This window comes from Alnus glutinosa, chromosome 12 (genome assembly GCF_958979055.1).
Source record: "Alnus glutinosa chromosome 12, dhAlnGlut1.1, whole genome shotgun sequence".
NCBI classification, from domain to species: domain Eukaryota; kingdom Viridiplantae; phylum Streptophyta; class Magnoliopsida; order Fagales; family Betulaceae; genus Alnus; species Alnus glutinosa.
In genome coordinates, this window is record NC_084897.1 from 26,852,691 (window position 1) to 26,880,362 (window position 27,672).

At 38.3% G+C, this 27,672-nt stretch overlaps 4 protein-coding genes and 1 long non-coding RNA gene across 11 annotated transcripts; 3 read left to right on the top strand and 2 right to left on the bottom strand.

Annotated features, from left to right (window-relative positions):
• Nucleotides 1–617: 617 nt before the first annotated feature.
• On the top strand, nt 618–6,111 carry LOC133852782 (glutamate receptor 3.6-like). Its single transcript, XM_062289531.1, has 7 exons — nt 618–777; nt 1,309–1,618; nt 2,218–3,569; nt 3,655–3,932; nt 4,367–4,398; nt 4,501–4,907; nt 5,422–6,111. The coding sequence occupies exons 2-7, from the start codon at nt 1,354–1,356 to the stop codon at nt 5,905–5,907; spliced, it is 2,820 nt and encodes a 939-aa protein (XP_062145515.1). The 5' UTR covers nt 618–777; nt 1,309–1,353; the 3' UTR covers nt 5,908–6,111.
• Nucleotides 5,332–13,160, bottom strand: LOC133852783 (uncharacterized). 6 transcript variants are annotated; one of them, XM_062289534.1, is made up of 6 exons: nt 12,559–13,160; nt 12,415–12,492; nt 11,685–11,876; nt 10,969–11,160; nt 10,257–10,448; nt 6,899–7,420 (listed from the first exon to the last, which is right to left on the bottom strand). In XM_062289534.1, exons 1-6 carry the CDS (start codon nt 13,080–13,082, stop codon nt 7,360–7,362), a joined length of 1,239 nt encoding a protein of 412 aa, XP_062145518.1. In that variant the 5' UTR covers nt 13,083–13,160; the 3' UTR covers nt 6,899–7,359. The 6 variants fall into 6 exon arrangements, with proteins under 6 accessions (XP_062145517.1, XP_062145521.1, XP_062145518.1 ...); XM_062289533.1 differs by lacking the exon at nt 6,899–7,420 and adding an exon at nt 5,332–5,743 and having other exon boundaries at nt 12,415–13,160; XM_062289532.1 differs by having other exon boundaries at nt 6,901–7,420; nt 12,415–13,160.
• A 1,070-nt stretch (nt 13,161–14,230) lies between these two features.
• On the bottom strand, nt 14,231–21,053 carry LOC133883040 (glutamate receptor 3.6-like). 2 transcript variants are annotated; one of them, XM_062322221.1, is made up of 7 exons: nt 20,800–21,053; nt 20,325–20,610; nt 15,956–17,289; nt 15,548–15,825; nt 15,439–15,470; nt 14,946–15,352; nt 14,231–14,845 (listed from the first exon to the last, which is right to left on the bottom strand). In XM_062322221.1, the coding sequence occupies exons 2-7, from the start codon at nt 20,590–20,592 to the stop codon at nt 14,453–14,455; spliced, it is 2,712 nt and encodes a 903-aa protein (XP_062178205.1). In that variant the 5' UTR covers nt 20,593–20,610; nt 20,800–21,053; the 3' UTR covers nt 14,231–14,452. The 2 variants fall into 2 exon arrangements, with proteins under 2 accessions (XP_062178205.1, XP_062178204.1); XM_062322220.1 differs by having other exon boundaries at nt 20,325–20,630.
• LOC133851757 (uncharacterized) lies at nt 17,898–20,052 on the top strand. Its single transcript, XR_009895842.1, has 4 exons — nt 17,898–18,081; nt 18,158–18,223; nt 18,652–18,708; nt 19,773–20,052. It is a non-coding gene; the product is annotated as an uncharacterized LOC133851757 (long non-coding RNA).
• A 2,112-nt stretch (nt 21,054–23,165) lies between the features above and the next one.
• LOC133852722 (uncharacterized) lies at nt 23,166–27,125 on the top strand. Its single transcript, XM_062289477.1, has 6 exons — nt 23,166–23,857; nt 23,949–24,221; nt 24,312–24,649; nt 24,801–24,961; nt 25,052–25,153; nt 25,680–27,125. The coding sequence occupies exons 1-6, from the start codon at nt 23,166–23,168 to the stop codon at nt 27,123–27,125; spliced, it is 3,012 nt and encodes a 1,003-aa protein (XP_062145461.1).
• The last annotated feature ends 547 nt before the right edge of the window (nt 27,126–27,672 follow it).

The following is a 27,672-nucleotide window of genomic DNA, read 5'->3' on the forward strand; positions in this document are numbered from 1 at the left end:
CTAGGTTTTGTTTGTTGAAATTTTTTTTTTAGCTGAAATCATTTTTAGCGTTTAGTTCATACAAAAAATCAGCGGCGACATGCCCGTCCTCCCCTCACCGTGCAAATATAACCCTTCACCAATAATTGCATTGTTTTTCTTTTCAATAGCCACCATGGAATGGAATATCATGATCATATTGAATTAATGTTTCTTTTTTCAATATATAACCTCTATAGAAGGTAATGCCATGATCAGGTGGGAAGATTACCACACTTGCTATGTGTGATCATCCCAACGTCATCACAAAGCACTGTAGTTTTAGGCACGTGGAAATTATGCTCCTCTTGTGACCAATAGTAATAGCCTATAGAGGACCGCCACCCAAAGCACTCGAAAATTCCCTGTCCCTCTTCCAGCTCTCGTAACAGTAACCTCATCAGGAACTACGACCAATGGAGTCTCTTTCTCTTGTCTCTTGTCTGTTATGTATGTATGATGTATATATCTACTATCCACAACACGTCTAAATGAGTAGATATATAATCTCAAGAATTTATCTTCACCATACATTAAGCGGCATGACAGCTGCAATATTACAACCAATCCCACTCTTACACTTGTATGCACTGCATAAGTGTATAAACCCCACTTCATTAATTAATGCTTCATCATATACTGTTCGTCCCTTGAGGTCCTTTCCTTTTCCTCAAAAGCACCGGGGGTTCTAAACTGAGAAAATTAAACAGTGTGTTTAGTACTAGTCAGCTCAACAATGGCTTCCGACCATGCTACTGTGTAAGTCAAATCTTTTTCCTTCACCTGTGGAATCTAAACTTCTCTAGATTTCTCTGATGCCCTTTCTGTAAAACCAGCACTTTTTTGTAATCCCACAATTATGTTCTTCCTATTGCTTTACCCGTAGAGTTTCCCCTTAAACTGACCTTTTTCGCACTCGCGTGGTCAGATTTATTTTCTAGCTTTTCTGTGAACTTTTTGGGTTTTAGCTATATATTGAGCAGAAACACACTTGGGTTTTGAGCTCATGTACGTTAGTTTGTTGTTTTTGGTTGTGTCGTTTCACATAAATTTCTCAATTTATTGTTTATTGTAGATGTTTTAGTTTTGAGCTTGAGTCTAGCTGCACATTGTTTTTTTGCTTGTCTTTGCTTCCTGCAGTTCATAAGTAATTCATTCATAAGTTGCTTATGGATACTTTTAGGTGTTTCTTAAAATCTAATATTTCTTTTGGAATATGTCAGTGTTTGAAACTAGAGTGTCCAATTAGTGATCTCGTTTCTTGATGATGTAGTTTCGTGTTGTTTGCAGAGAAAGGTGAGATCGAATTAAGGGTCCGTGATCAGTTAATTTACCATGAATATGCTGTTGCTTCTGGTGTTAATGGTTTTCTGCCATGGGATTTCCTCATATGGGGTTGTTACAAATGTTTCTACAAGACCTGATGCTGTAAGTATAGGGGCTATTCTCTCTTACCAGACTATTATTGGCAAAGTTGCGAAAGTCGCAATAGAAGCTGCAGTTGAAGATGTGAATTCTGATCCAACTGTTCTTTCTGGAACTAAGATAAAACTTACGATGCTGGACTCCAATCGCAGCGGATTCCTAGGCATTGTTGAGGGTAAGTTCTTTGTGACATCTCTTTTCTGTTTTTCCACTTGTCATCTTCTGCAGGAAAAATACTAGTTACATATGTGCTATTATTTGAAATTTAAGGACTAGTCAAGCTGTGATTGGAGCTCCTTATAATTGCTTATAAAGCTTAGTTTCATCTAATAAGGAATCAATATTGAACTTTGCACTCATGAGCTCTTTTATAATCCACTCACTCAGTATGGAGTAATCATCTTCCAATGTTTGACTGGCGTGTTACAATCTTTCTCTCTCCCTAAATATCTGACGTTCTCGTCAAGGTCATGTCATGTATTGCTCCAGTACCATATGACGTTACAACGTTGCTCTGATACTATTTGTAACGACCTAAGAAAAGCGCTAGCCACTTCAATGTTATCACTCTAAAATGACTAGTCCAGTTATAATTAGAGCTTCCTAGAATCACTTATAAATCTCAATCTCTTCTAGTAAGGAAACAATGTGAGACTTAATATGTATGATCTCATTTATAATCCACCCACGCTATGTGGGCTAATCAGAACTCAGTTGTCACACCTAGAATCACAAATGGTTTATAACCTCTCTGTCTTTAATTTGTCATAACAGCCTTGCAGTTCATGGAGAAAGACACAGTAGCAATAATTGGTCCCCAACAATCAGTAACAGCTCATGTAATATCTCACATTGCTAATGAGCTCCAAGTCCCTCTATTGTCATATTCAGCAACAGACGCCACCCTGTCTCCGCTTCAGTTCCCTTTCTTTGTTAGAACTTCCCATAGTGATCTATTTCAGATGGCTGCAATAGCAGAAATTGTGGACTACTATGGATGGAAAGAGGTAATTGCAATCTATGTTGACGATGACCATGGCAGAAATGGGATTGCTGCATTAGGGGATAAGCTTGCTGAGAGACGTTGTAAGATCTCATACAAAGCACCTATGCCCTCTGATCCCACCCGGGATAACATCACCGATGTACTGGTTAAGGTTGCTTTAACTGAGTCTCGGATTATTGTTCTTCACACTTATGCAGGTCCGGGTCCAGTGGTTCTTAATGTTGCAAAGTATCTTGGGATGATGGGAACTGGGTATGTGTGGATTGCTACTAACTGGCTCTCTACCATACTAGATACTAATTCTCCACCCACTTCAGATGTAATGGATGATTTTGAAGGAGTTATTACGTTGCGTATTTACACACCAGATTCAGAACTCAAAAGAAAATTTGTTTCTAGGTGGAGTAACTTCACTCGTGGAAAGAGTACTAATGACTCTTTTGGACTAAATACTTATGGTCTCTATGCCTATGACACTGTTTGGCTGCTTGCTCATGCAGTCGATGCATTTTTGAATCAGGGGGGAATTATCTCATTCTCAAATGATTCGAGATTAACTAACCTACAGGGAGGGGGCTTGAATCTTGATGCCATGAACATCTTTAACGGAGGGAACTTACTGCTTCAGAGCATTTTGCAGGTCAATATGACTGGTGTAACAGGACCAATCAATTTTACTTCGGATAGGAACTTCATTTATCCTGCATTTGAAGTCATCAATGTCATTGGCACCGGGTTTAGGAGGATCGGTTATTGGTCTAATTATTCTGGGTTATCACTCATGCCTCCAGCAATGCTTTACACGAACCCACCTAATCGTTCCAGTGCAAATAAAAAGCTAAATATCGTAATTTGGCCTGGAGAAACAACACAGCAACCTCGTGGGTGGGTTTTCCCAAACAACGGAAGGCAATTGAGAATTGGAGTCCCAAAACGAGTTAGCTTTCGTGAAATGGTCTCACAAGTAGACGGCACCGACATGTTTAAAGGGTACTGCATTGATGTATTTACTGCTGCAGTGAACTTGTTGCCATATGCCGTCCCATATAAACTATTTCCATTTGGCGATGGTCGTAACAACCCAAGTGCCACTGACCTTGTACAGCTGATCACAACGGGTGTAAGTATTATAGAACAAAACTCTGTTTAAAACTTTGTGAAGTTGTATTGGTTTTCTGACTCTCTGGTTTTCTTCTTCCACGTAGTTCTATGATGCAGCAATAGGGGACATCTCAATCATCACCAACCGAACGAGAATAGTGGATTTTACACAGCCATATATCGAGTCTGGGCTAGTAGTAGTGGCCCCAGTGAGGAAGTTAAATTCTAGTGCTTGGGCATTTTTAAGGCCATTCACTCCAAAGATGTGGGGTATCACAGCTATCTTTTTTATCATTGTGGGAGCAGTTGTTTGGATTTTGGAGCATAGAATAAATGATGATTTCCGGGGTCCCCCAAAAAAGCAAGTTGTCACTATTCTATGGTGAGGGAATACCACATCATATGGCAAACTTTTTATTACTCTTTGCTTAGTGCAAATCCATCAAGATATGTGTAAACATCTCCACAATTATCTGCTTTGAAGCTATCCTTTCCATTCTTCTTTGTTGGCCTAAGATCGTGATAATGCAGATGACTTTTATCTAGCTATCTGATTCAGGGAAATTAAGCAGAAAACTCCCCTTTACTCTCCTTTTCTATAGAGATCAGAGTATTCATTTATAGACGTGAAATAGTTATTTGTTAGGATTTGTCAATGGGTAAAGCTTCTATTAATTTATAATGAAAAAAGTGCAAAACACTAGTGTTATTGAAAATTGCATCAAGACAGTCTTGTGTTGGGATTTTTCTTCTTTCTATCATATTTCTTAGTCTAATCCGCAGATCACTCACATTTGTGCTTTGATTACTTTGCAGGTTTAGCTTTTCAACCTTGTTCTTCTCCCATAGTAAGTGAATTGGCTCTAATTTAGTTATACTTTCTAATAGCAGTAGGTAATAGTGGCAGCTTTTGTTTACTTGTCAAGTTACACCTTTTCTGCTTTCTGTAGGGGAAAATACAGTCAGCACTCTTGGTCGGCTAGTGCTAATAATATGGTTATTTGTGGTTCTCATAATCAACTCAAGCTACACCGCAAGTTTGACCTCAATCCTGACAGTACAGCAGCTTTCTTCTCCCGTTAAAGGCATTGAAACTCTAATGAACAACAATGATCCCATTGGCTACCAGCAAGGTTCATATGCTCGAAATTATTTAGTTGAGGAACTTGGCGTTCACGAGTCTAGACTTTTTCCTTTTAACTCGCCACAAGATTTTACTAAAGCCTTAAAAGATGGCCCCCAGAGGGGTGGTGTTGCAGCCATTGTTGATGAGCGTGCATATGTAGACCTCTTCCTCTCAACTCGATGTGAATTCAGCATTGTTGGTCAACAGTTCACCAAAGCCGGGTGGGGATTTGTAAGTTTACACTTCCCTGTACTTTTTAGAATTCATGTCAGCCTCTAGTGGACAAATCAAAACAAGAAAAATGCTAGCCGTATGTACAATTTACGTGCTGATGTGATAATGTGACGCAGCACTAACACGTCAGTCCAAAAAAAGAGAAAAAAAAAGAAAAGAAATTGCTCAACCACTCTCATGGTTGGCTAGCTGACCAGTCTCTTGGAGTTAAGGAGGTGGTCGGTCACTCCACCGAACCTTATTGGGAGTAGTTGTGACCACCCCCAACAAGCGAGATTTGGTTGTCGCGATCGCTCCACATGGTGGTTGGGGTTGCCACCGACCAAAAGAGAGTTTGTCATATCTCTTCAATGTTCAATACAAATATATATAATCTTCTACAGTACGTAGTCCAATATACCTGTTTTTAGTGAAGGAAGTCTGGACTTGTAATGAAGTGTTTAATCAGATCATCATTTTCTCGTAGTGATTGTCTTATAACAAGTTGGTTTTATTCTTAATTTCTCATCAGGCCTTTCCACGGGACTCACCTTTAGCAGTAGACATGTCAACTGCCATTTTAAGACTGTCAGAGAGTGGAGACCTTCAGAGAATCCATGACAAATGGCTTCTGAGAAGTGCATGCACAAAACAAGGCACAAAGTTTGAAGTGGATCGCCTTCAACTTAAGAGCTTCTGGGGCCTTTTTGCCATATGTGGGACTGCTTGCTTGCTTGCTCTCTTTGTATATATCTTTCTGATGATGCGCCAGTTCACCAGGCACTGTCCAGAGGAACTGGAGTCTTCTGGTTCAAGCTTAGGGTCTAAACGTGTTCGGACATTTCTTAGTTTTGCTGATGAAAAGGAAGAGGATGTTAGAAGCCGCTCCAAGAGAAGGCAAATGGAGAGGAACTCAAACAGAAGTGCAGGTGAAGATGAATCAAACAACAGTTACAAGAGAAGACATTTGGATTTATCATCTTCGAATAAGAGTATTGATGGTGGCACTGAAGCCTAAATATAAGGACCTGCTTTTACACAAGTACATATTCTTATAGACTTCGAAATCCTTTCCTTGCTAGATAAAAAAGTAACGTACGTTCTTAACTCATCATAAAACCAGGGGACTACCACCGGATTCAGATTTCTATATACCACACAAATTTGAATTCAAAGTATACTTTAATCTGTTTAGAATATCAAACATATATTTTTCTCTTTATTTCTAGTTATTCTTTTCTTCTTGCCTCTGATAATTAAGCAAAAAACTTGGTCAAAAGATTTAGAAAGAACTGCAATAACAGAAGAACACATTCATTCCAATTGCAGTGGCTTTAATTTCCAGGAAATAGGATCCTTGAAATGGAGAAGAACTATTTCACGGTTCAGATTTTGTTTTGTTGGACCTAGCGGGGTATATGGTACTACGTCGCAACGTATTTACTATGTAGTGGGATATTCACCACTAGATCTGTAAAATATCCAACAAAATTAATAGATGGAGGCCTAAGAGCTACTCAGGGTTTTGAAGTGCTTCTAAAACAGTCCTAATTGCAAAACTACAAATATAATTAACTTTGTATATTGTCGATTAATTAGTGTCTAGAAAATCGAATTCTAAAGTAACACAAATGATTTATTATCTGTCACGCGTACAAGAAAGTGTGAAAGTCACCAGTCTTAAGTGACCAAAGCTATGATCGATGTTTGCAAGTGAGGCCAAAGAAGATAATAATGGCAGTTCCACAGTCACAGGGCTCTCAAACTGTCCACTCCAGCCTAGAACAATAGTTAGTCTCTTGCCCCACTCAACTCTCAAGAGCCAAATTCAAAATGATCCTCCATGAGGCCATTATCCTACACTTTCGTTCCATTATACCTGAAAAACCTACAAAATTGAATCTTATAAACTTCTCTTTTGGAAGATAACTCATCTTTCATAAAGTATCTGTAGATGGGGCAAACCACCCCCCACCCACCCAAAAAAAAAAAAGAAAAAAGAAAAAGTCCAAGGATAGTTTGTTCACAAGAAAAAACAAAAAGGAATACCTTCTATCTGGAGGGGCTATAAACCCCTCAATTTACAACAACCAATTGTAAGTAGACAAGTCATAAAAAACCACAAAATACAATAGACATGAAAACACCCAATCTTTTGAAACAAATTAAACTCACTTGGTTTGTTTTGCCTATTCAACACCCTAACCCACTCAATGGAAACCAAGGAGCCACCTATACTTGTGGCCTGCCTCCACCTCTACCGAATGTTTTTGTGCCGGTCTAAGCGTGATTTACTTGGGATTTCTACAAGTAAACTCATTTTCAATATCTCCCTCTACGACTCATTTGGTAGAGCAAATTTTGTGTATTGCTTTTAGAATTTCTGGGTTTTAAACCCATTTTCAGCCTCCGCCTCTATGACCTGCAAGTTTCCATGAAACTTCGTAGCCTCAATTCTTTGAAACCAATTTTATAGCAACCAATTCTCCCTCTCGTGCAGGAAACTTACTGTGCAGAAGAGGAACAGGTTTCTGCACACGCAGGAAATTGATAGTTACTCAGTTCCGTCAAAAAAAAAAAAAATGATGTTTTCATGTCTAATATGTAGTGTGTATTTAGATGATGTCAATATTTCATCAAAAGTTGTAAAAATTAAGTTTTACCGCCCATCCGTAGTAATGGGGCTCTCAAAAATAAAAGTGTCCCACTATAAATATTATATTAATATATTTGATAGAATCCTCAACCCAACTTCTCAATTATTCAACATAAACCACGCTATGAATTCTAGCCCAAGTACAAAACTTAGCCGTTCAAAGATAAGCTTTCACCGCATTGCTTTGAACACGGAATTAGTCAACATAACACCCAACAAAAATCTAATTACTATGATAGATTCCTAAGTCAATGCACGCGATTTAAAATCGGTGATTCACTTTTTGAAAATTAATTCTTATTTTTAAATTTTTTGAGTGGATTTGAAATGTGTCATTCCATAAGTTTTTCATCTAAACTTTTGACATTTTTTTGCCGCATCAACCTTTCTGTCACATTACTTTAGAATAATATATTTTTATTATTTTATTAATTAAAATTTTAAAAATAAGGAAGAAAAATAAATTTCTCTACCTGTGCAGACTAGTTGTAGCGTTGTAGCATCCCAACAATGGTGGATTATGGCAGTGCAATCTCAGGGTCGAGACCTATCCTGCACCTCCGAAGATGATGACTCTGAGGAAAATGACGTGAAAAATGCTACATATTAAATATATGACATGTTAACGATGAAAAAAAAAAAATATTCAAAAAGTTTTTTCTTACGCTTATTTTTTAGTAAATTGAAATATAAGTTTTTGTTCAAAATTTTTATATGACATAAAGTGTAAGAAAAAACATTTTGAATTTTTTTTTTTTTTTTGTTTCATTGTTAACATGTCATCGGTTGCAGGGGATGTAATCACTTGATTTATGATTCTCTCTCTCTTAATCATCATAATCGTCATCTCAATTCATTTCTCTCTCTCTATACATTTTTCTCCTTCCCCACAACCCATTTCTCTCTCTTTTCTCGAAGTCATTTTTGCAGGTTTGGGCAGGCCAGTGCAGTTGATGATGATGATTATGCTCGTCCGCTTATCTTCTCTTTCTTCTTTACTGCTTGCTTTTCCTTGAATCTTATTTTAAAATTTTTGCTTTTGGTTTCAAATTAGAGTTATATAAAAAAAAAAAGGAATAAAGATCAAATCTAAAGCCCAGCACTAACTCATAGAAATTCACTTTCTGGCTTTCATCTTTCCTGTTGTCTACTGTCCCCTTTATTAATCAAGCTAGGAGTGATACAACCGTATCATCAGTCCACGAAGGAAACCTATAGAAAGTGGCGTCTATTTTTGTTGGGTAAAACAGAGGAATGTTAATGGGCAGGGAAGATTGTCACGTTGGACTGCTATGAATATTGTCCCGTCTTACATAGACTGAATACGTACAACAAGATTGGCAGGAACTAATAAACTAATGATATTCTAAATAGCATTCTTAGCTAAGGGTCTCTTTCATGAGAGAAGAAGAATATATATATAAAAGAAAAAAGTCGGTCTATGATTAGGACACCCTCCATGCTCAAACAAAAATGATAAAAGGGTCTGTATCATTAAAGATTTGAAAATAACAGAGAGAATTCAGTGAAAAGAAGCTACGAGATAGTGTACTCTAGTCATCTGAGTTCACGCTTCTTTTGGCGGAGGCGCTGTCTTTCGCAATGATAATGGGAGGCTCGGCCTCTGGTTTCTTTGAAGCCTCTGGAGTCGATCCAAATATGCTGGTGGCGGTGGTTTTCTTGGGCTTGGACGGTGGGGATGAGCCAGCTGGGCCAGGTGCTGAGGCTGAGAGATTGGGCACGCTACGAGGGCTGTGCTCAGAGTCGTCGTCTTCAGAGGAAAGGAAAAAGTCTCGACCCTGGGAGAGAGAGATTGCACTGCCATAGTCCGCCATTTTTTGTAGGGTTGACAATTCAGGTTGTCATGTCAACTCATTTGATTGGCGTGTCAACCCATTTAACTAATTTGATAAAAAAAAATGTGTAGTTATCGCGTAATAAATATGTTATAAACGGGTTGATGGGTCATAAACGTGTCATAAACATGTTGGTGGGTCATAAACGTGTCATTAACGGTTCATAAACGTGTCATTAACGGTTCATAAACGTGTCATAAACGGTTGACGGGTCATAAACGGGTTATAACCTTAACCTAAACCCAAACCCTACATATTCGTGTCGTGTTCGTGTCGGATTCGCGGGTCGTGTCAAAATTGCCAAGCCTAATTTTTGGGATGCTACAACTAGTCTGCACACAAACAGAAAATTGTTTCTCTTCCTTATATTTTAGATTTTAATTTATAGAACACTAAAAATATATAATTTTTCTTCAAAAAATGAATTCAGATGTCTAATTGGAGTATGCTAAAAAAATAATTTAGTCCTTGAAGTCAAATTATGTTAAAACATTTAACGGATTCTGCTAGGTGTCATGTCTGTGCCAATAAAAAAGACATGTGTCACTCTTAATTAAAAAATATAAATATATAAAACTAAATATTATTTTTAAAAACAAAAAATAAAATGAAAGAGGCTTCTAAACCGGCAGCCACCCCAAGCCAATGTGGGTGGCCGGAGGTGGCGTGCGGTCACCCCCAGCCCATGGGACCTCTGAATTTATTTTGATACGATTACTGAGACCGATTTGTAATTCAAGTCAATCACAGGGATTGAAGTTACATTTTATTTTTTTCCTAAAAATAAAAAATAATTTAAGGACAACTAGCACTAATAATTTAGAAGGGAAATGAAAATAGGGTATTTAGAATTACACTCTCCTTCGATAATACTGCTCGTTAGAGCCTGCGTTATTAATAATACTCCAGTTCGAGGGAGAACTCTGGTGGGAGGTGAAACTCTGGTGCGGGGTGGAAGCTATCTGGGGAGGTGCGGGATAGGTCTCGACCCTGGGAGAGAGAGATTGCACTGCCATAGTCCGCCATTTTTGGGATGCTACAGCTAGTCTGCACACAGACAGAAAATTGTTTCTCTTCCTTATATTTTAGATTTTAATTTATAGAACACTAAAAATATATAATTTTTCTTCAAAAAATGAATTCAGATGTCCAATTGGAGTATGCTAAAAAATTAATATAGTCCTTGAAGTCAAATTATGTTAAAACATTTAACGGATTCCGCTAGATGTCACGTCTGCGCCAATAAAAAAGACATGTGTCACTCTTAATTAAAAAATATAAATATATAAAACTAAATATTATCTTTTTTAAAAAAATAAAATGAAAGAGGCTTCTAAACCAGCAGCCACCCCAAGCCAATGGGGGTGGCTGGAGGTGGCGCGCGGTCACCCCCAGCCCATGGGACCTCTGAATTTATTTTGATACGATGACTAAAACCGATTTGTAATTCAAGTCAATCACAGGGATTGAATTTACATTTTATTTTTTCCTAAAATTAAAAAATAATTTAAGGACAACTAGCACTAATAATTTAAAAGGGAAATGAAAATAGGGTATTTAGAATTACTCTCTCCTTCGATAATACTGCTCGTTAGAGCCTACGTTATTAATAATACTCCAGTTCGAGGGAGAACTCTGGTGGGAGGTGAAACTCTTGTGCGGGGTGGAAACTATCTGGGGAGGTGCGGGATAGGTCTTGGCCCTAGGAGAGAGAGATTGCACTACCATAGTCCGCCATTTTTGGGATGCTACAGCTAGTCTGCACACAGACAAAAAATTGTTTCTCTTCCTTATTTTTTAGATTTTAATTTATAGAACACTAAAAATATATAATTTTTCTTCAAAAAATGAATTCAGATGTCCAATTGGAGTATGCTCAAAAAATAATTTAGTCCTTGAAGTCAAATTATGTTAAAACATTTAATGGACTCTGCTAGGTGTTACGTCTGGGCCAATAAAAAAGACATGTGTCACTCTTAATTAAAAAATATAAATATATAAAACTAAATATTATTTTTTTTAAAAAAAAATAAAATGAAAGAGGCTTCTAAACCGGCAGCCACCCCAAGCCAATGGGGGTGGCCGGAGGTGGCGCGCGGTCACCCCCAGCCCATGGGACCTCTGAATTTATTTTGATACGATGACTAAGACCGATTTGTAATTCAAGTCAACCACATGGATTGAATTTACATTTTATTTTTTTTCCTAAAAATAAAAAATAATTTAAGGACAACTAGCACTAATAATTTAAAAAGGAAATGAAAATAAGGCATTTAGAATTACTTTCTCCTTCGATAATACTGTTCGTTAGAGCCCGCGTTATTAATAATACTCCAGTTCGAGGGAGAACTCTGGTGGGAGGTGAAACTCTGGTGCGGGGTGGAAACTATCTGGGGAGGTGCGGGATAGGTCTTGGCCCTAGGCGAGAGAGATTGCATTGCCATAGTCCGCCAATTTTGGGACGCTAGAGCTAGCCTGCACATAGAGAGAAATTTTTTTTTTTTTTTTATTATTATTTTTAGATTTTAATTTATAAAACACTAAAAATATAATTTTTTTTTTTTTTATTCAAAGTGAATTCAAATGTGTTTGAGATATGACGAAAAAACAATTTAGTCTCTGGAGCCAAATTCTGTTAAAACATTTGATGGATTCCACTAGGTGTCATGTCTAAGCCAATAAAAAAGACATGTGTCACTCTTAATTAAAAAAAATATAAATATATAAAACTAAATACTATTTTTAAAAAATGAAAGAGGCTTTAGGGGAACTGGCAACCACGCCCAACCAATGGGGGTGGCCAGAAGTGGCGCGAGGCCACTTCCAGCTCATGGGACTTCTAAATTGACTTTGATACGACGATTGAGAGCGATTTGTAATTAAAGCCAACCACAAAAACTAATTTTACATTTTTTCCTTCAAATAAAAAATAAAAAATAAAAAAAATAATAAATTAAGGATAGATGGCATCAATAATATAAAAGGGAAATGAAAATGGAGTAATTAGAATTACTCTCTACTCTGATAATTATGCTTGTTAGAGCCTGCGTGACCAATAACACTCCAATTCGAGGGAGAACTCTGGAAGGAGGTGAAACTTCCACGGGAGCCTGCGTGACCAATAACACTCCAATTCGAGGGAGAACTCTGGAAGGAGGTGAAACTTCCACGGGAGCCTGCGTGACCAATAACACTCCAATTCGAGGGAGAACTCTGGTAGGAGGTGAAACTTCCACGGGAGGTAGAACTCTGGGGGGAGGTAGAGCTCCCAAGGGAGACAGAACTTTGGCGAGAGGGGAAACTTCCATGGGTGGCGAAACTCTGGCGGGAGGTGAAACTCTCACGAGTGGCGGAACTCTGGTACGGGGTGGAAACTATTGGGGGAGGCGGATCTCCCAAGTGAGATGGAGAAGAGGAGGAGAGAAGCCAAATTATGATGAGGGAAATAATGAGGAAGGCTAGAGGAACAGAAATTCCGGTGCTACTTTGGGCTTGGGAATTACTGGCGGGTGTTGTTATGCGATTGCGAGGTATGAGTTGGGTAAGCAGATTAAGTAATTCCATATACAAATTTGTTGTTTCCGTGATTTGACGCACAAGACCAATCACCACGGCAAAACTCCCTGTGAGAGAAGTTATCAAAGCCAATATGCATAAGATAACAATAAACGGATTTTCCATCTTTCTGAAATTTAAGCAGATCGATCGAGGGGGATATTGGGGATGGGGATGGGGATGGGGATGGGGGAAAAGAGATGGCTCCAAATTCTGGAACAACACAAGAGGGGGAGATCGAGCATGGGGAGTTGCTAATTAATAAGGGACAGACTTCTCTCCAAATTCTTATCCTGTTCATTAAATTAAAATATAATTTTTATATGCATTTTTAATGGATTGAATTAAAAAAAAAATACATGTGAAAAGAATCAAATAACATGCAGTTTTGTTTATCTAATGGGCGGCCTAAATTTCCTCCAGCCATTTGTTTACCCCCATCGATCATTGCTTAATGAAATTAATGCTTGAATGCTTAATTGATAACCGTCCAAGCTAGCTATATAAAAATAACACAATCCCGACCAGGAATTCGAGACTTTTCCAGCTCTTGGTTTTTTAAAATTGGAAGAGCCAAGTTTGGGTTGATCAAGTCCTAGCTGTCAAAGTTGACTTTAGCTTTTAATCGGATATTTCAAGATTAATTAATTGATTTATAACTTTGGTCATCAATGATCTACCTCAAAGCTTTATAATGAAGTCTCTTTCATCATACTATATTGTTTGAGTTTGAGTGATAACTTGAACCACCATAACTCTCTGCAAAAACAAAGTCAACCCATAATCCTTAAGGTTGTGTTTGGCGACATATTCTTTCCCCCTTTTTTTTTTCGTTGTTTTTTAGAAAAAAAATCGATCTACTCATTTTTTTCTCATTACCAAATAAGTTTCTTCATTTTTATTTCACAAAAAATTCAAATCTTCTTTCACTTTTATATCACATTGTTAAAGATATAACTCGCATCAGTAATAACAAGCATCTCAATGAAGACAACGAAGAGTCATTCATATAGCTAAAGATAATAATAACTAAACATGCAGTTGAAGAGATCTCACGATATTAAATATAAAGCGTTAGAAAATGTATAGTGAGATAGAAGGTGAATAGTTGTAGCCATTTATAATTGTAGTAGAAATTGAATGGTTGTGTAGTAGTTATAAATATCAATACAATGATTCCATAATATTCACGGAGAAAAATATGTAGTTATAAAATCTTACACATTAATCTCTTTTTATTACTATTCAAACAAACAAAACAAACAACAAAACTATTTATCAAACGGGCCAAGTAATTGCCTTGAAGGTGAGACCAGATCAAAACATATCAACTAGTCGACCTTTCCTAAATATATATGCTTCGGTCTACATCACATTTCTACATTTGTTACAAATATTATTACAAGTAAGAGAAGAGTAATGCTAGATGCAATTGTCTAATAATATTGACGTACCACTCTAAATCTATTATTGGATCCTTATTGTTATTTGTTTATTTAACAAGGATTAATCCAACGATTAGTTACCTTCTTCCTTCGCTTTCTATTGTCTCTGCTATTTTCTGGCTCTTCCATTTTATGAACATGGTTTTCTTTTTCTTTAACAAAAGAGAGAAATGATTGCGAGCTGCGGCCAGAATGCCTCGTGTATTGGTGAACCATCTTCACAACATACAAAATGAGAGCAACAAAGCAAGCTACGCCACACAGTAAAAAGAGCCCCCAAAAACTTTTAAGCGGAAGGCGGTCTACATCTTGCTTTGCACCTTCTGAGCTACAAGCTTGTCTTGAAAGCCACTTGTCATGAATTTTTTGTAATTCTCCATTCTCTGACAGCTTTAAGATGGCAGTTGACATGTCAAGTGCCAGGAGTGACTCCCGTGGAAAAGCCTAATCAATTAGAAAATAAAACAGGCCTGGTTCACGGAGTTGTGAAAAAGAAGTAAAATTGGAGATTAATTGACATGTTTGGTTTATACGATATACTTACAAAACCCCATCCCATTTTGGTGAACTCTTGACCAACTATACCGAATTCACATCTACTGGAGAGGAAGAGCTCCATGTATGCTCGCTTGTCAACCACTGCAGCAACACCACCCTTGTTGGGGCCATCATTCAAGGCTTTCTCAAACTCTTCTGCCGAGTCAAGAGGAACAAGCCTGGACTTCTGTATGTTGAGTTCCTCCATCAAGTAATTTTCAGTAAATGAACCACTCTGGTAACCAATGGGATCATCGCTTATGATTAAACTTTCAATCCCTTTGACAGAGTAAGAAAGTTGTTCGACCGTGAGGATTGAGGTCAGACTTGCAATGTAACTGGAGTTGAGTATTAGTACTACAAAAAGCCATATTAGAAGCACTAAGCGACCGAGAGCGCTGTCAATCTTTTCTCCTACATAAAACAGGAAAGGAGTTGCATATAAGACTTTTTGTGCCAGGGGGAAATAGCTAATTAAGAAGCCTGTGCATTTTACTTACTATGAGCAGTGAACAAAGTTGAAAAGCTAAACCTGCAAAGTAAGGCACCAAATTGACAATTAGGGGACGGCTTATTATTAAGAAAGTTGAATAATTTTTAGGGACTCACCAAACGATGGTGGCAACCTGTTTTTTAGGGGGCCCCTGAAAATCATCATTTGTTCTACGCTCCAAAATCCAAACAACTACTCCCACAGCAAGAAAAAATAAACCAGTGACAAACCACATCATCGGAGTAAATGGTCTCAAAAATGCCCAAGCACTAGAGTTGAGCTTTTGAACCGGGGCCACTACGACAAGCCCAGACTCGATATATGGCTGCGTGAAATCCACAATCTTTGTCCGATTGGTGGTAATTGTAATGTCACCAACCACAGCATCAAATTCCTACATGGAAGAGGGAAACCGGTGACTTAGGAGTACGAAGTATGTTACATAGTTAAGTTGGTAGAAAGACATTATCAAACAACAAACGGCTCAAAAAAAAAGGCAAAAACTGTTTTCACTTTTAACTTACATTCGTTGTGATCATGTGCAGAAGATTATCGTATATGGGAACTCTATGTCCATCTCCAAATGGAATGAACTTATACGGGACTGCATATGGTAATAACGCAATTGCAGCATTAAATACATCAATGCAATAACCATGAAAAACATCAGAACCCTCTACTCGAGTAGCAAATTCACGAAAACTAATTCGGACTGGGACTCCAACCCGCAATTGCTTTCCGTTGCTTGAAAATACCCACCCACGAGGCTTTATAGTTGTTTGCCCCGGCCAGATGACACCATATAGATGATTTGAACGGGAACGATTTATTTTTGCATTGAGCTCTTCTGGAGGCACAGTTGACAAGCCGAACGAATTGGACCAATAACCGATTCTCCTCATCCCAGTAGTGCCAATGACATTGATGACTTCATATGCAGTTCCAATGAGATTCCCATCTGAAGTGAACTTGATTGGGCCACTTACACCACTTATATTCACCTCTAAAATGCTAGTAAGCAACATGTTCCCTCCATCAAAGATGCTCATACTATCAAAATGCAAGTTCCCTCCATGGAACTCGGTTAATCTCGAATCATTTGAAAATGAAATATTCCCCCCCTGATTTAAAAATGCGTCGAGTGCATGAGCAAGAAGCCAAACAGTGTCGTAGGCATACAGACCATAAGTATTTAGTCCGAAAACCCCGCCTGTCAAGTTGCTCCATCTCGAAACAAATTTCCTTTTGAGTTTCGAATCCGGAGTGTGCATACGTAAGGTAAGAACCCCTTGAATACCATCCATTGCCGTTGGAGGGAGGGAAGATTCTGTGTCAAGTACAGTAGAGAGCCAATCAGTAGCTATCCACACATATCCACTTTCCATCATCCCCATGTTTCGTGCCACATCAACTACGTCTAGACCCCAGGTAGCATATATGTGGAGGATAATAACCCGAGACTCCATTAACGCCACTTTAAGCAGTATATCAGAGATTTCATTTCCCCCTACTTTGGGGCTTAAAGGTGCTCTGTATGAGATTTTACAACGTTTCTCGGCGAGCTTGTCACCTAATGCAGCAACCCCATTTCTCCCATGATCATCATCAATATAGATAGCTATTACATCTCGCCATTCGTAATAGCTTATGATTTCTGCTACAGCAGCCATCTGAAATATGTCACTTTGCGTTGTTCTAACAAAGTAAGGGAACTGAAGGGAATTCAAGGTGGGATCTGTTGCTGCGAAGGATAATAGAGGGACTTGGAGCTCATTCGCAATATGTGAAATTACATGGGCCATAACTGATTGTTGGGGACCAACTATGGCCACTGTATCATTCTCCATAAACCGCAAAGCTATGAAAGAACAATGAAAAGTATAATATAATATGTATGGTATTGTAACGCCCTAGAAATATTTAATGAGTTTATTAGGATGAAAAATAAAAATAAGTCTACCTCGTGAGGTAAAATAAAACAAAATTCATTTTGATCTTATAGACTTGTAAATTGTGACTATGAAAATAAAATGTAAGAGAATATTATTAAGTTTAAAAGAATTAGGAATTGCAAATTGAATAAATAAATAAATGTATAAATAAAATAATAAATAAATATTTTATATATATATATATATATATATATATATATATATATATATATATATATATATATATATATATATATATATATGTATATATATATAAATATGTATAGATATGTATATATATATAAATATGTATAGATATGTATATATATATAAATATGTATAGATATATATATATATAGCAGGGCCGCACGGCCTTTCAGTTGAAAGGCCGTACGGCCACATTTGGTGAAATGGCCAAAAGGCCATTTCACGGAACTGAAGGGCTTGGCCCTTCGGTTCCCACAAAAAGAAAAAAAAAAAAAAAAGAAGATAACGTGAGGCGCATGTGCGCCTCACTTAAAGAAAAGAAAGAAACAGAGGAAGAGGCAGTGCCTCATTTACTCTGTGGCCGGAAGAACAGAAGGGAGAAAGGGAGGGAGAGTTTTAAGTTATTTTTAACGAAAATTGCGATCTACGAAGATCCAACGGTCAGATCTTCAATCCGTTTTCGATAACGTGATCCTTGCACTCGGATCTACGTTCGTACCGATTGTTTTAAGGTAAAACACTAAACTCATAATTTCGTAATTTTTAGGTAAAATCCTAAATATAAGTTTAATCCTTTATATCTTTTAGGTGTTTGAGCTTATTGGAGCTTATTTGAGGCTAGCCAAACTTTGGGTGGGAGTTTGGTGAATTTGGGTAAGTTTTTCCTTAAGCCTTAATTTTTGGGTATTTGATATTTATGGGATTTTAAGAGATTAACTTTTAGTAAATGTGATTGTGTTTAAAATATTGTTATTGGGGTTAAGTTTGGAAAAGCCCTAAGTTGATGGACTAGATTAACTTGAAGCTTTTAATTATTTAAAATAAGATTGTTAATTTGTGGGTAAATTATGGGAGATAGTGATGATTAATCTCACATTAACCATGGGTTTGGTAAGAATAAATATTTATAAGGTTAGGTTTTAATGTAGTAACTTGTATAAAAATTGGGGTTATGTTTATAAGCCTAGGAATATGGTTAAGTATGAGTTTAGGCAACTGTCGAGTAAAATAATCCTTAAACGATTCATGAGGTAGTGTAATTATTGGATGGAAACTAAATGGGTGCAATATGTTGTATTCAGCGGCACCTTGGGGGAGTGAGCTTAGGACTTGTTTGTGTCGGTGTGCAAACAGCCAAGGTGAGTATTCTACTCACTGAGAGAAGATATATTTTCGTATTTTATAGAAATGCAAATGATAGATAATTTTCTACTGAACGAACGATATGTTAACATGTATGTTTTGGATGTTTCAAGTAGTTTCAATTATGTTGAAATATCAATGATGTTATGAAATGATGCATGAATGAAAGGTTTTGAATTGATTGAAGTATTTGAAAGTGTATTGTAGTTAGGATTTAATTATGCAAAGAAGAATAATGAAAATTTCATGTTGATTGGTTCATGGTATTTGAAGAAAGCATGATTTGCAAAGAATAGGAGTATAGAGTTAGAATTGTAAAGCATAAAGCATGAGGCCCATAATAAAGAAGAGAGCGTGAGGCTCATAATAAAGAAGAGAGCGTGAGGCTCATAATAATGAAGAGAGCGTGAGGCTCATAATAAAGAAGAGAGCGTGAGGCTCATAATAATGAAGAGAGCGTGAGGCTCATAATAAAGAAGAGAGCGTGAGGCTCATAATAATGAAGAGAGCGTGAGGCTCATAATGAACAAAAAGACTATCATGAGCATGCATAGCATTGTTTAAATTGTGTGATGTTTTCATGATAAGTATATTGTAGTTTTGCTAGACGTATTAGTATGCATAAAAGTCTTGATAGAAAAAGAATTTATGTATATTGGTATCGGATGGTTGCATGATTTAAACGTAGTTTTGCTAGACGTATTAGTATGCATAAAAGTCTTGATAGAAAAAGAATTTATTTATATTGGTATCGGATGGTTGCATGATTTAATGTCATTGTGTTCTATAACGAATCTTTTTCGTATGATACTAGCTACCCACAGTATTTAAATGTTTTCTATTAGTCGGTGTTTGCTATATCAGCTATGGGGGTTTTCAAACAAAAGTTTATAAAATTGGTAGCTGTTATAGTGTTCGCACGACTAAAAATGAAAAGTTGGTTCTTTGTGAAAACTCAGTGAATAGTATACCTCTGAGGTCTTAGTATATTTATTTATGCTAAGATTGTGGGCTCATAATTCCACCTATACGGATGTGGCAAACCCCCACAACCGTATAGATGTAGTTCCTGTGACTGCAGGTACACCTGACTTTGAGGAAGACCCTGTAGCTGCGTATTTGGGGTACTACGATTGAAGCACTCCGCGACAGTCGTACTGAGTTGGACTATGGAGTTCACTCTTTTGGGGTATTTTGTATATGGCTAGTGACGTAGGTGTCACATATTCTTTTGTGTAGCCATTCTTTTGTATCAATGGGTAAATGTAAACCTTAAACTGTTAGACAGATATAGCTCTTTTGTATGGACCACTAGTTAATTTTAGATGTGCTTTCCGTTATGGTTGTTGTGTTACAATTATTCCGCTTCTAGATAATACTCTGAATATCAAGTACATGGTATGGAGCGTGTACGTATGTTGGCTGAGCGACATGTAGTCGTGCCACTGTGAGGACTCGTTAATGTTTTATAAATCTTTTGTACACAAAAAAAAAAAAAAAAAAAAAAAAAAAAAAAAAAAACGGGTCGTCACAGGTATTCTATGACTTGTCTAAAGGAAGCAATGAGAAAATTGTGAACGAACAAACAAGAGATGTTTCAGAGAGGATGTACCTTCAATGATTCCCAGAAACCCACTAGATTGTTTTGTATCCTGCGTGGCAAGTTTCAGTTTAGTTCCTTTTAGAACTGCTGGATTTGAATTCACATCTTCGACTGCAGCTTCTATTGCAACTTTTGCAACTTTCCCAATCGAAGAATTGAATGACAAAATAGCGCCAATGTTAACAACCTTCGGACTTGTAGAAACACGGACACCCGTACCAGTGCCAATGAAAATCCCATAGCAGAAAATCACTCCCAGAAGCCAAAACATATTCATGGTGGCCGCGCGTTTGCACTACGAAGACACCAAACAACCTAGTCATAAACGATGAAAATAAGCAAAGGTAAGTATGTTCATTAAGCACAGACACCCACGTACACACAGACATGAGACATGCACATACAAATGCGTGTATATAAAGCCTTGAATTAAGCAAATGCTTGAAACTTAAGTTGCTCTTTGAAGCACGCAAGAAACAAGTACCTCTAAAAACTACTTCTTTACAAGCTGCGAAGTTGAACGTTGAGTACTGCTTAGATGTATATATATGCATTTTTTAAATTTGTTGTGGCTTAGCAGATCTTTATGGTCGAAGACAGAGTGATACAAGCATGATGAGATGGAGGGAAAGGGGAACCTTGTGGATCTGGACTCCAACAGAATTGTATCACTCATTTTTAACGGAATCTGACCTCATTTTTCTCAGTTCTTTTATCTTCCTTTCTCACCTGCAAACTTGATTGACATCGATCGGATGCTATAGATAATATATTTAATTTGAAAGGGACAGATACTTGCCAAATATATGCCCCTTTCACTTTCTGAAATTATAGCCACTTATTTGGGCTTCATGATATATTTACTTACTTCCTTTAGTCTTTTTCAATAATGCGTTATGCTCGACTCCATCTATATTATGATGCACTAGCTAGATGCATTATTGTGGAGATTTTCTTTTCTGATTAAAAGAAAAACTCCACAATAATGCATCTGGGCCACTCCAATGATGTGATCGAACTCCGTCCCATCTCATTGGTTAATTGTCACCATTTATGATATCTAAATTAACATCATCAAAATTTCCAGTTTTTGGAAATATATATCCTTGATAATACTGCTGTGTATGTAGTGAAATCCCAAGTCACGTCTAGGGACTCAGCTTTTGACCTAATGCCATCAGACTTTGGAATACCCTGCTTGACTTGGAGTCTTTGTGCTATTCCATTTGGGATTTTACGAGCCAACGTGTTGTACGTGCCCTCGATAGAAAAGCAACAAGAGAGCAGTGCAATCTCACCTGTGCTTCTCACGTGTGTGGTGCCCTACGGCACTCAGAGAAAAAGAGAAAAAGAGAAAAGAAGAAGAAGAAGAAGAAGAAGAAGGAAACAGATGCTTCAATGATTGATTTCTGTAGGGTCCAACTAGAACACTTGGGAACATGGATCAAAAGCAGGGTAACAAGATTGCATCAAAGAGATCTAATTTAAAACTAATCTTACAATTCACAAACTATACAGAAGTTTAGATGATAATAAGACTAATATTAACCAATTTAATTAACTAACTAAAGCTGAAGAATTTCTTAGTAGGGCCAAATAGCCTAACATGTAAGAAATTACATATGTATCCCTATGCCACATTTAATAGTTATAACGGTAACAACTAAATTACTGTAACAGTAATTATAATAATTATATCCAATATGATTTAAATTGTTTTTATATTCCACATTATGATTCATGATAATAACGGTTTTTATATTTATGTTTCTGATTTAATTTTTTGGATAATTGCACCGTTGGTCCCAGTGGTATGCCATAATTATTTTTCACTCCCTATGGTTTAAAAAGTTCATGGGAGGTCCCTGTGGTATGCAATAATTACGTTTTACTCCCTAGATTGATTTTTCGTCCACCATTTTGACGGAATCTGTTAGCCCTACACGTCAGCGCCACGTGTCGCCAATAAGATGGCGACACGTGTCCATCTTAATTAAAAAAATATGAATTTATTAAAAAAATAAATAAATAAACTTATTTTTTTAGAAAAAAAAAGAAAAGAAAATAAGGGGGCAGGCTTGGGGTGGCTGTGTAGCGCCCCAAATTTTAAGACATAAATTATAATAGTTTAAATTAATTTTAAAACATTTTTAATAAGGAAAAAGAATAACTACGATTATTTATGAAAATAAATGTGTATTTTTGTTTTTAGAAACGTTTATAGTTGCAATTTGATAAAAACTCAAAACAGACCTTAAACTTTGGAATAACGGAAACAAGGTCAAACGAACTCTGTTTTAGTCGATTCAAAAGCCAGAACGCTCGACTTGAAGTCCTCTAACTACCCTCCAAATTTCATAATTTTTGAACGTCATTAAAGCCATGAAAACACCCATGAAAAATACTACCCCTGTTATGGACGGAAATTCACATTGATCATTAATAGGCCTATCTTTGAACTCAACCGGTTCCGGGTTACAATTTGGTGTTTGGATTCGTGCTTCTACCACGAGTCGCAGGTCAAGTATGGGAAGAGGATGGTTTGATCGTGGTTTTTCTTCAGGACCATCTATGTATAAGGGGAGTGCTCTAGACGTTTTGGGAGGTGCACTTTCTGGTCCTGGTTCCAAAATTCCTTTGGATAGGGGCGCTTCTTACAGGCCTTCCCTCGTTCAGTCCAGCACTGCTACTGATCTGGTCGCTATTTCGGAGGTGGCCGGCGACCCTGAGAAGGGCTCCGGGATCAAAGGAAATACAATTATGCTTGGTGGTAGGGATTTGAATTCCGAGTTTTAGGGCGTTTCGACTTTAAAGGCAGTTTCATCTGCGACTTTCAAGGGCACGTTGCCCATGCAGACTTTATCTTCACATCAGGAGGTTAGTTGTGATAAGGAGGGGCTTTTACCGAGCGATATTTTGCGTGCATGTTCCAATTCTCGTGCTGTTTTTAAAGATTCTGGGGGCTCTTTTTCTGCTATAGGGGTTAGCTTAGGTGGCACCTCTTCGATAGTGGATGGCGTGTCCACACCTCTGTTCCCTTGTCCCCCACTACCACCAGTTTTGCGGGATCATGTTCCTTTTTCTCCTATCTGTTCTTCCCACGTCTCTCAGCCGAATTCTCTGGAGTTACCTCCGGTTGTGCCCGATGTATCCTTGCATCCATCGGCGGCAGAAACAGTGGCTTCAACTTCGGGGTTTCTCTCTGTTCTTGGGGAACTTCACTCTGGGGATGGACAGTTGGAGGTTTCGGGAGTTTATCTTTGGAGGATTCTCGATCGGATGATGTTGTGGTTTCTCATCCCTCTTCTGTTGGCCATGTTGTTTTCTCTACCCCATATCTCCGGAAATGTAAGAAACAAGCTAGCCGTACATCTTCGGGTCCTACTCATCCAACTTTGGTTATTGGCAAAAGGAAATCGGGGGCTGCAAAATCCCAGGCGGGTAGGGAGACTGTTTCAAAGAAACTTAAGGCTTTGGCGGTGGTTGGCACCCAGCCTCGCCTGCCGTTATGAATCTATTAAGTTGGAACTGCCGAGGGCTTGGTAACCTTCGGACAGTTCAGGACCTTCACCATTTGGTGAAAGAACGGAAGCCTAGCATAGTGTTCCTTATTGAAACACTGTGTTCTAAAAGTTATATGGATCATGTTCGTCACCGTATTGGTTTTGATAGTATGTTTGTTGTTGACCCGGTGGGCAGAAGTGGTGGTCTTGCTCTTCTTTGGAAGGAAGCTCATCTTTTGGATATTTATAATTTTTCTCGTTTTCATATTAATGTGGTGGTGAAGGCTGATGGGGGTATTGATCCATGGCGTTTTACGAGTTTCTATGGCCAGCCAGATAGTACCCGTCGTATGGAGTCATGGGCTTTGCTTAATCATCTCAAACCTCTCCAACCTTTGCCTTGGTTATGTGTGGGAGATTTTAATGAGATTTTGGAGCAACAGGAAAAGTTTGGGGCTGTTACAAGATGAAACTCCCAAATTGAGGGTTTTAGGAGGGCTTTGGAAGATTGTGAGCTATGTGATCTTGGTTATATTGGTCCACAATTTACATGGACTAATGGTTGCTCTGATGCCAATTATACTCTTGAGAGATTGGATTGGGGCGTGGCTAATAGTGCTTGGTTTAATCTTTTTCAGCAAGCTTCCGTTACTGTGCTAGCTACTTCAGTCTCAGATCACAATCCGGTTCTTGTTTCTTTCGCTGAATCTATGGAAGAGAGGGTTCTTTTGCGGCGCAGTTTTAAGTTTGAGGCTGGTTGGATGAGGGATGAAGATTATGGAAATCTTGTACAGGAAGCATGGACTGGGGGGGACTTTAGGTGGGGAACCGGTAGCTGACGTACAAAACAAATTGTCTTCTTGCCAACATAGCCTCACCCGGTGGAGTAGATAGAAATTTTGGCAAACTGAAGAGAAGCTTAAACAAAAGAAGAAGTATCTTCTGGAACTCCAAAGCCATCCTACTCCGTTTTCTCATGCAGAAATTAAGAAGGTTCAAAATGAAATTTCAGACATGTTAGAAAGAGAGGATATGCGATGGAAGCAGCGGGCTAAACAAAATTGGTATGTTAATGGGGACCGCAATACCAAATATTTTCAATCTTGGGCAAATCAATGTCGAAAGTCCAATTCTATTCGGACGGTAACTGATGCTGCAAGGAGGATTTAGAGGAAAAAATCAATGATAAGTACTCATTTTGTAAATTATTTTAATATGCTTTTTACTACTCAGCAGCCTAGGGGAGTTGAAGATTTTTTGGAGACTTTGGAACCGCGGGTTACAGAGGCTATGAATAGGAATTTGTGTCGGCCTTTTATTGAAGAGGAGGTCCAGGTTGCTTTGTTTCAAATGCCACCTCTAAAATCACCAGGGCCAGACGGGTATTCTGCTGTTTTTTATCAACATTCTTGGGGGGTGGTTGGTCCGGATGTGACCAGAGCAGCTTTGCATGTTCTTAATGGGGGTTCCTGTGATACAAGTCTTAATGCCACTCATATTTGTTTAATTCCCAAGGTTGCTGCCCCAACCCGTGTTACTGAATATCGGCCGATCAACCTATGTAACGTGCTTTATAAGATTATTTCTAAGGTGATTTCTAACCGACTTAAAGATGTTTTGGCTCATATTATATCCTCGGAACAAAGTGCTTTTATTCTAGGGAGACTAAGAGGAGGTCCGGGTTGCTTTGTTTCAAATGCCACCTTTAAAATCACCAGGGCCAGACGGGTATTCTGCTGTTTTTTATCAACATTCTTGGGGGGTGGTTGGTCCGGATGTGACCAGAGCAGCTTTGCATGTTCTTAATGGGGGTTCCTGTGATACAAGTCTTAATGCCACTCATATTTGTTTAATTCCCAAGGTTGCTGCCCCAACCCGTGTTACTGAATATCGGCCGATCAACCTATGTAACGTGCTTTATAAGATTATTTCTAAGGTGATTTCTAACCGACTTAAAGATGTTTTGGCTCATATTATATCCTCGGAACAAAGTGCTTTTATTCTAGGGAGACTAATCACGGATAATGTTTTGGTGGCTTTTGAAACCCTCCACACAATGGATACACGGTTGAAAGGTAAGGAGGGATTTATGGCCATGAAGCTCGATATGAGTAAGGCCTATGATCGGCTAGAATGGGATTTTCTGGAATCCATTATAAGGAAGCTTAGATTTGTCGACAGATGGATCCATCTAATTATGTCTTGCTTACAGACGGTTTCCTATTCTATTCTACTCAATGGTCAACCCACAGGCCACATTGTTCCTACTCGAGGTATTCGCCAAGGTGATCCACTATCCCCTTATCTTTTCATTATATGTGCGGAAGGTTTGAGTTCTATGCTGAAAAGATCTTCTAGGGAAGGTGCAATTACAGGTGTACCTATTTCTAGAGGCGGAACAAGAATTCAACATCTCCTTTTTGCGGATGATAGCCTAATTTTCTGCCCGGCTAATTGTATGGAAAGGGATCACATTCATTGGTTGCTTGGTAAGTATGAGGAGGCTTCAGGGCAACAAATTAACAGGGACAAAACGGGCTTGTTTTTTAGTTGGAATACTAAGGCTGCGGTTCAGGGCAACATTGTAGAAGGGACGGGAGTAAGTTCCACTGGCTGTTATGAAAAGTATCTTGGTCTTCCCACTCTTATAGGGAGATCTCGAGTTTCTACTTTTAATGGCATCAATGATCGTATTTGGAAACGTATCAATGGTTGGAAAGAAAAGTTTTTGTCCCATGCCAGGAAGGAAATTCTTCTAAAATTGGTAATTCAAGCGATTCCTACCTACACCATGAGTCTTTTTCGTCTCCCGAGAACCTTATGTCGCGAAATAAATTCCATGATGGGTAGAATGTGGTGGGGTCATAAGGAAAATCTTGGTAAGATTCCGTGGATGGCTTGGAATGGGATGGGGAGGGGTAAGTTGGATGGGGGTCTTGGCTACTGTGATTTCATTAGCTTCAACATTGCCATGCTTGCCAAACAAGCCTGGCGTTTGACAATTTTTTCAGAGTCTTTGGTAGCAAAAATTCTACGTGAAAAGTACTATCCAGGGAAAGATTTTATCAATTCTTCTGTAGGCTCTAGACCTTCATATGACTGGAGGAGTATTTGTTTTGCAAAATCATTGCTTAATGATGGTCTGATTTGGAGAATTGGTGATGGCAAGAAGATAAAAGTTAAGGGCGACAAATGGATTCCCACTACTCATTCACACAAGATACAAGTCCCTTTACCGGGCATCAGTCCAGAAGCTAGAGTGTGTGATTTTATTGACTATGATTTGAACTGGTGGAATATACCTTAGGTTGGGCAAGCTTTCCCTCAGAATTTGGTTGAGCATATTTGTAGTATCGCCATTAGTCCTCGGACGTCGCAGGATAGATTGATTTGGGTAGGAACTACCACAGGCCTCTTCACTGTACGTAGTGCCTATCATTTGGCGATGGGACGGATGGCTAGTAATCAAGGAAGTAGCTTGCGTGTGTCAACTAGACCCAATATTTGGAAGCTTGTGTGGCAACTAAAAATTCCTCGTAGTGCACAATTATTTCTTTGGCGGGCTTGTAACAATATTTTGCCAACAAAGGAGAAGTTATGTCAGCGTCGGATAGTTGAAGACCCTTTTTGTCCGATGTGTGGACAGGTAGCCGAAACAAATTCACATGCTATTTGGAGTTGTGATGCAGCAAAGGCGGTTTGGTTGGAGTGCCCACCACGCATCCAGAAGTGTTCTGTTATGGAGGGCAATTTCTTGCTGTTGTTTGGGAAACTGAGTACGCGTCTGTTGAAGGAGGAATTGGAGTTAATAGCTATGGTAGCTCACCGGGTTTGGTTCCAGAGAATCGATTTTT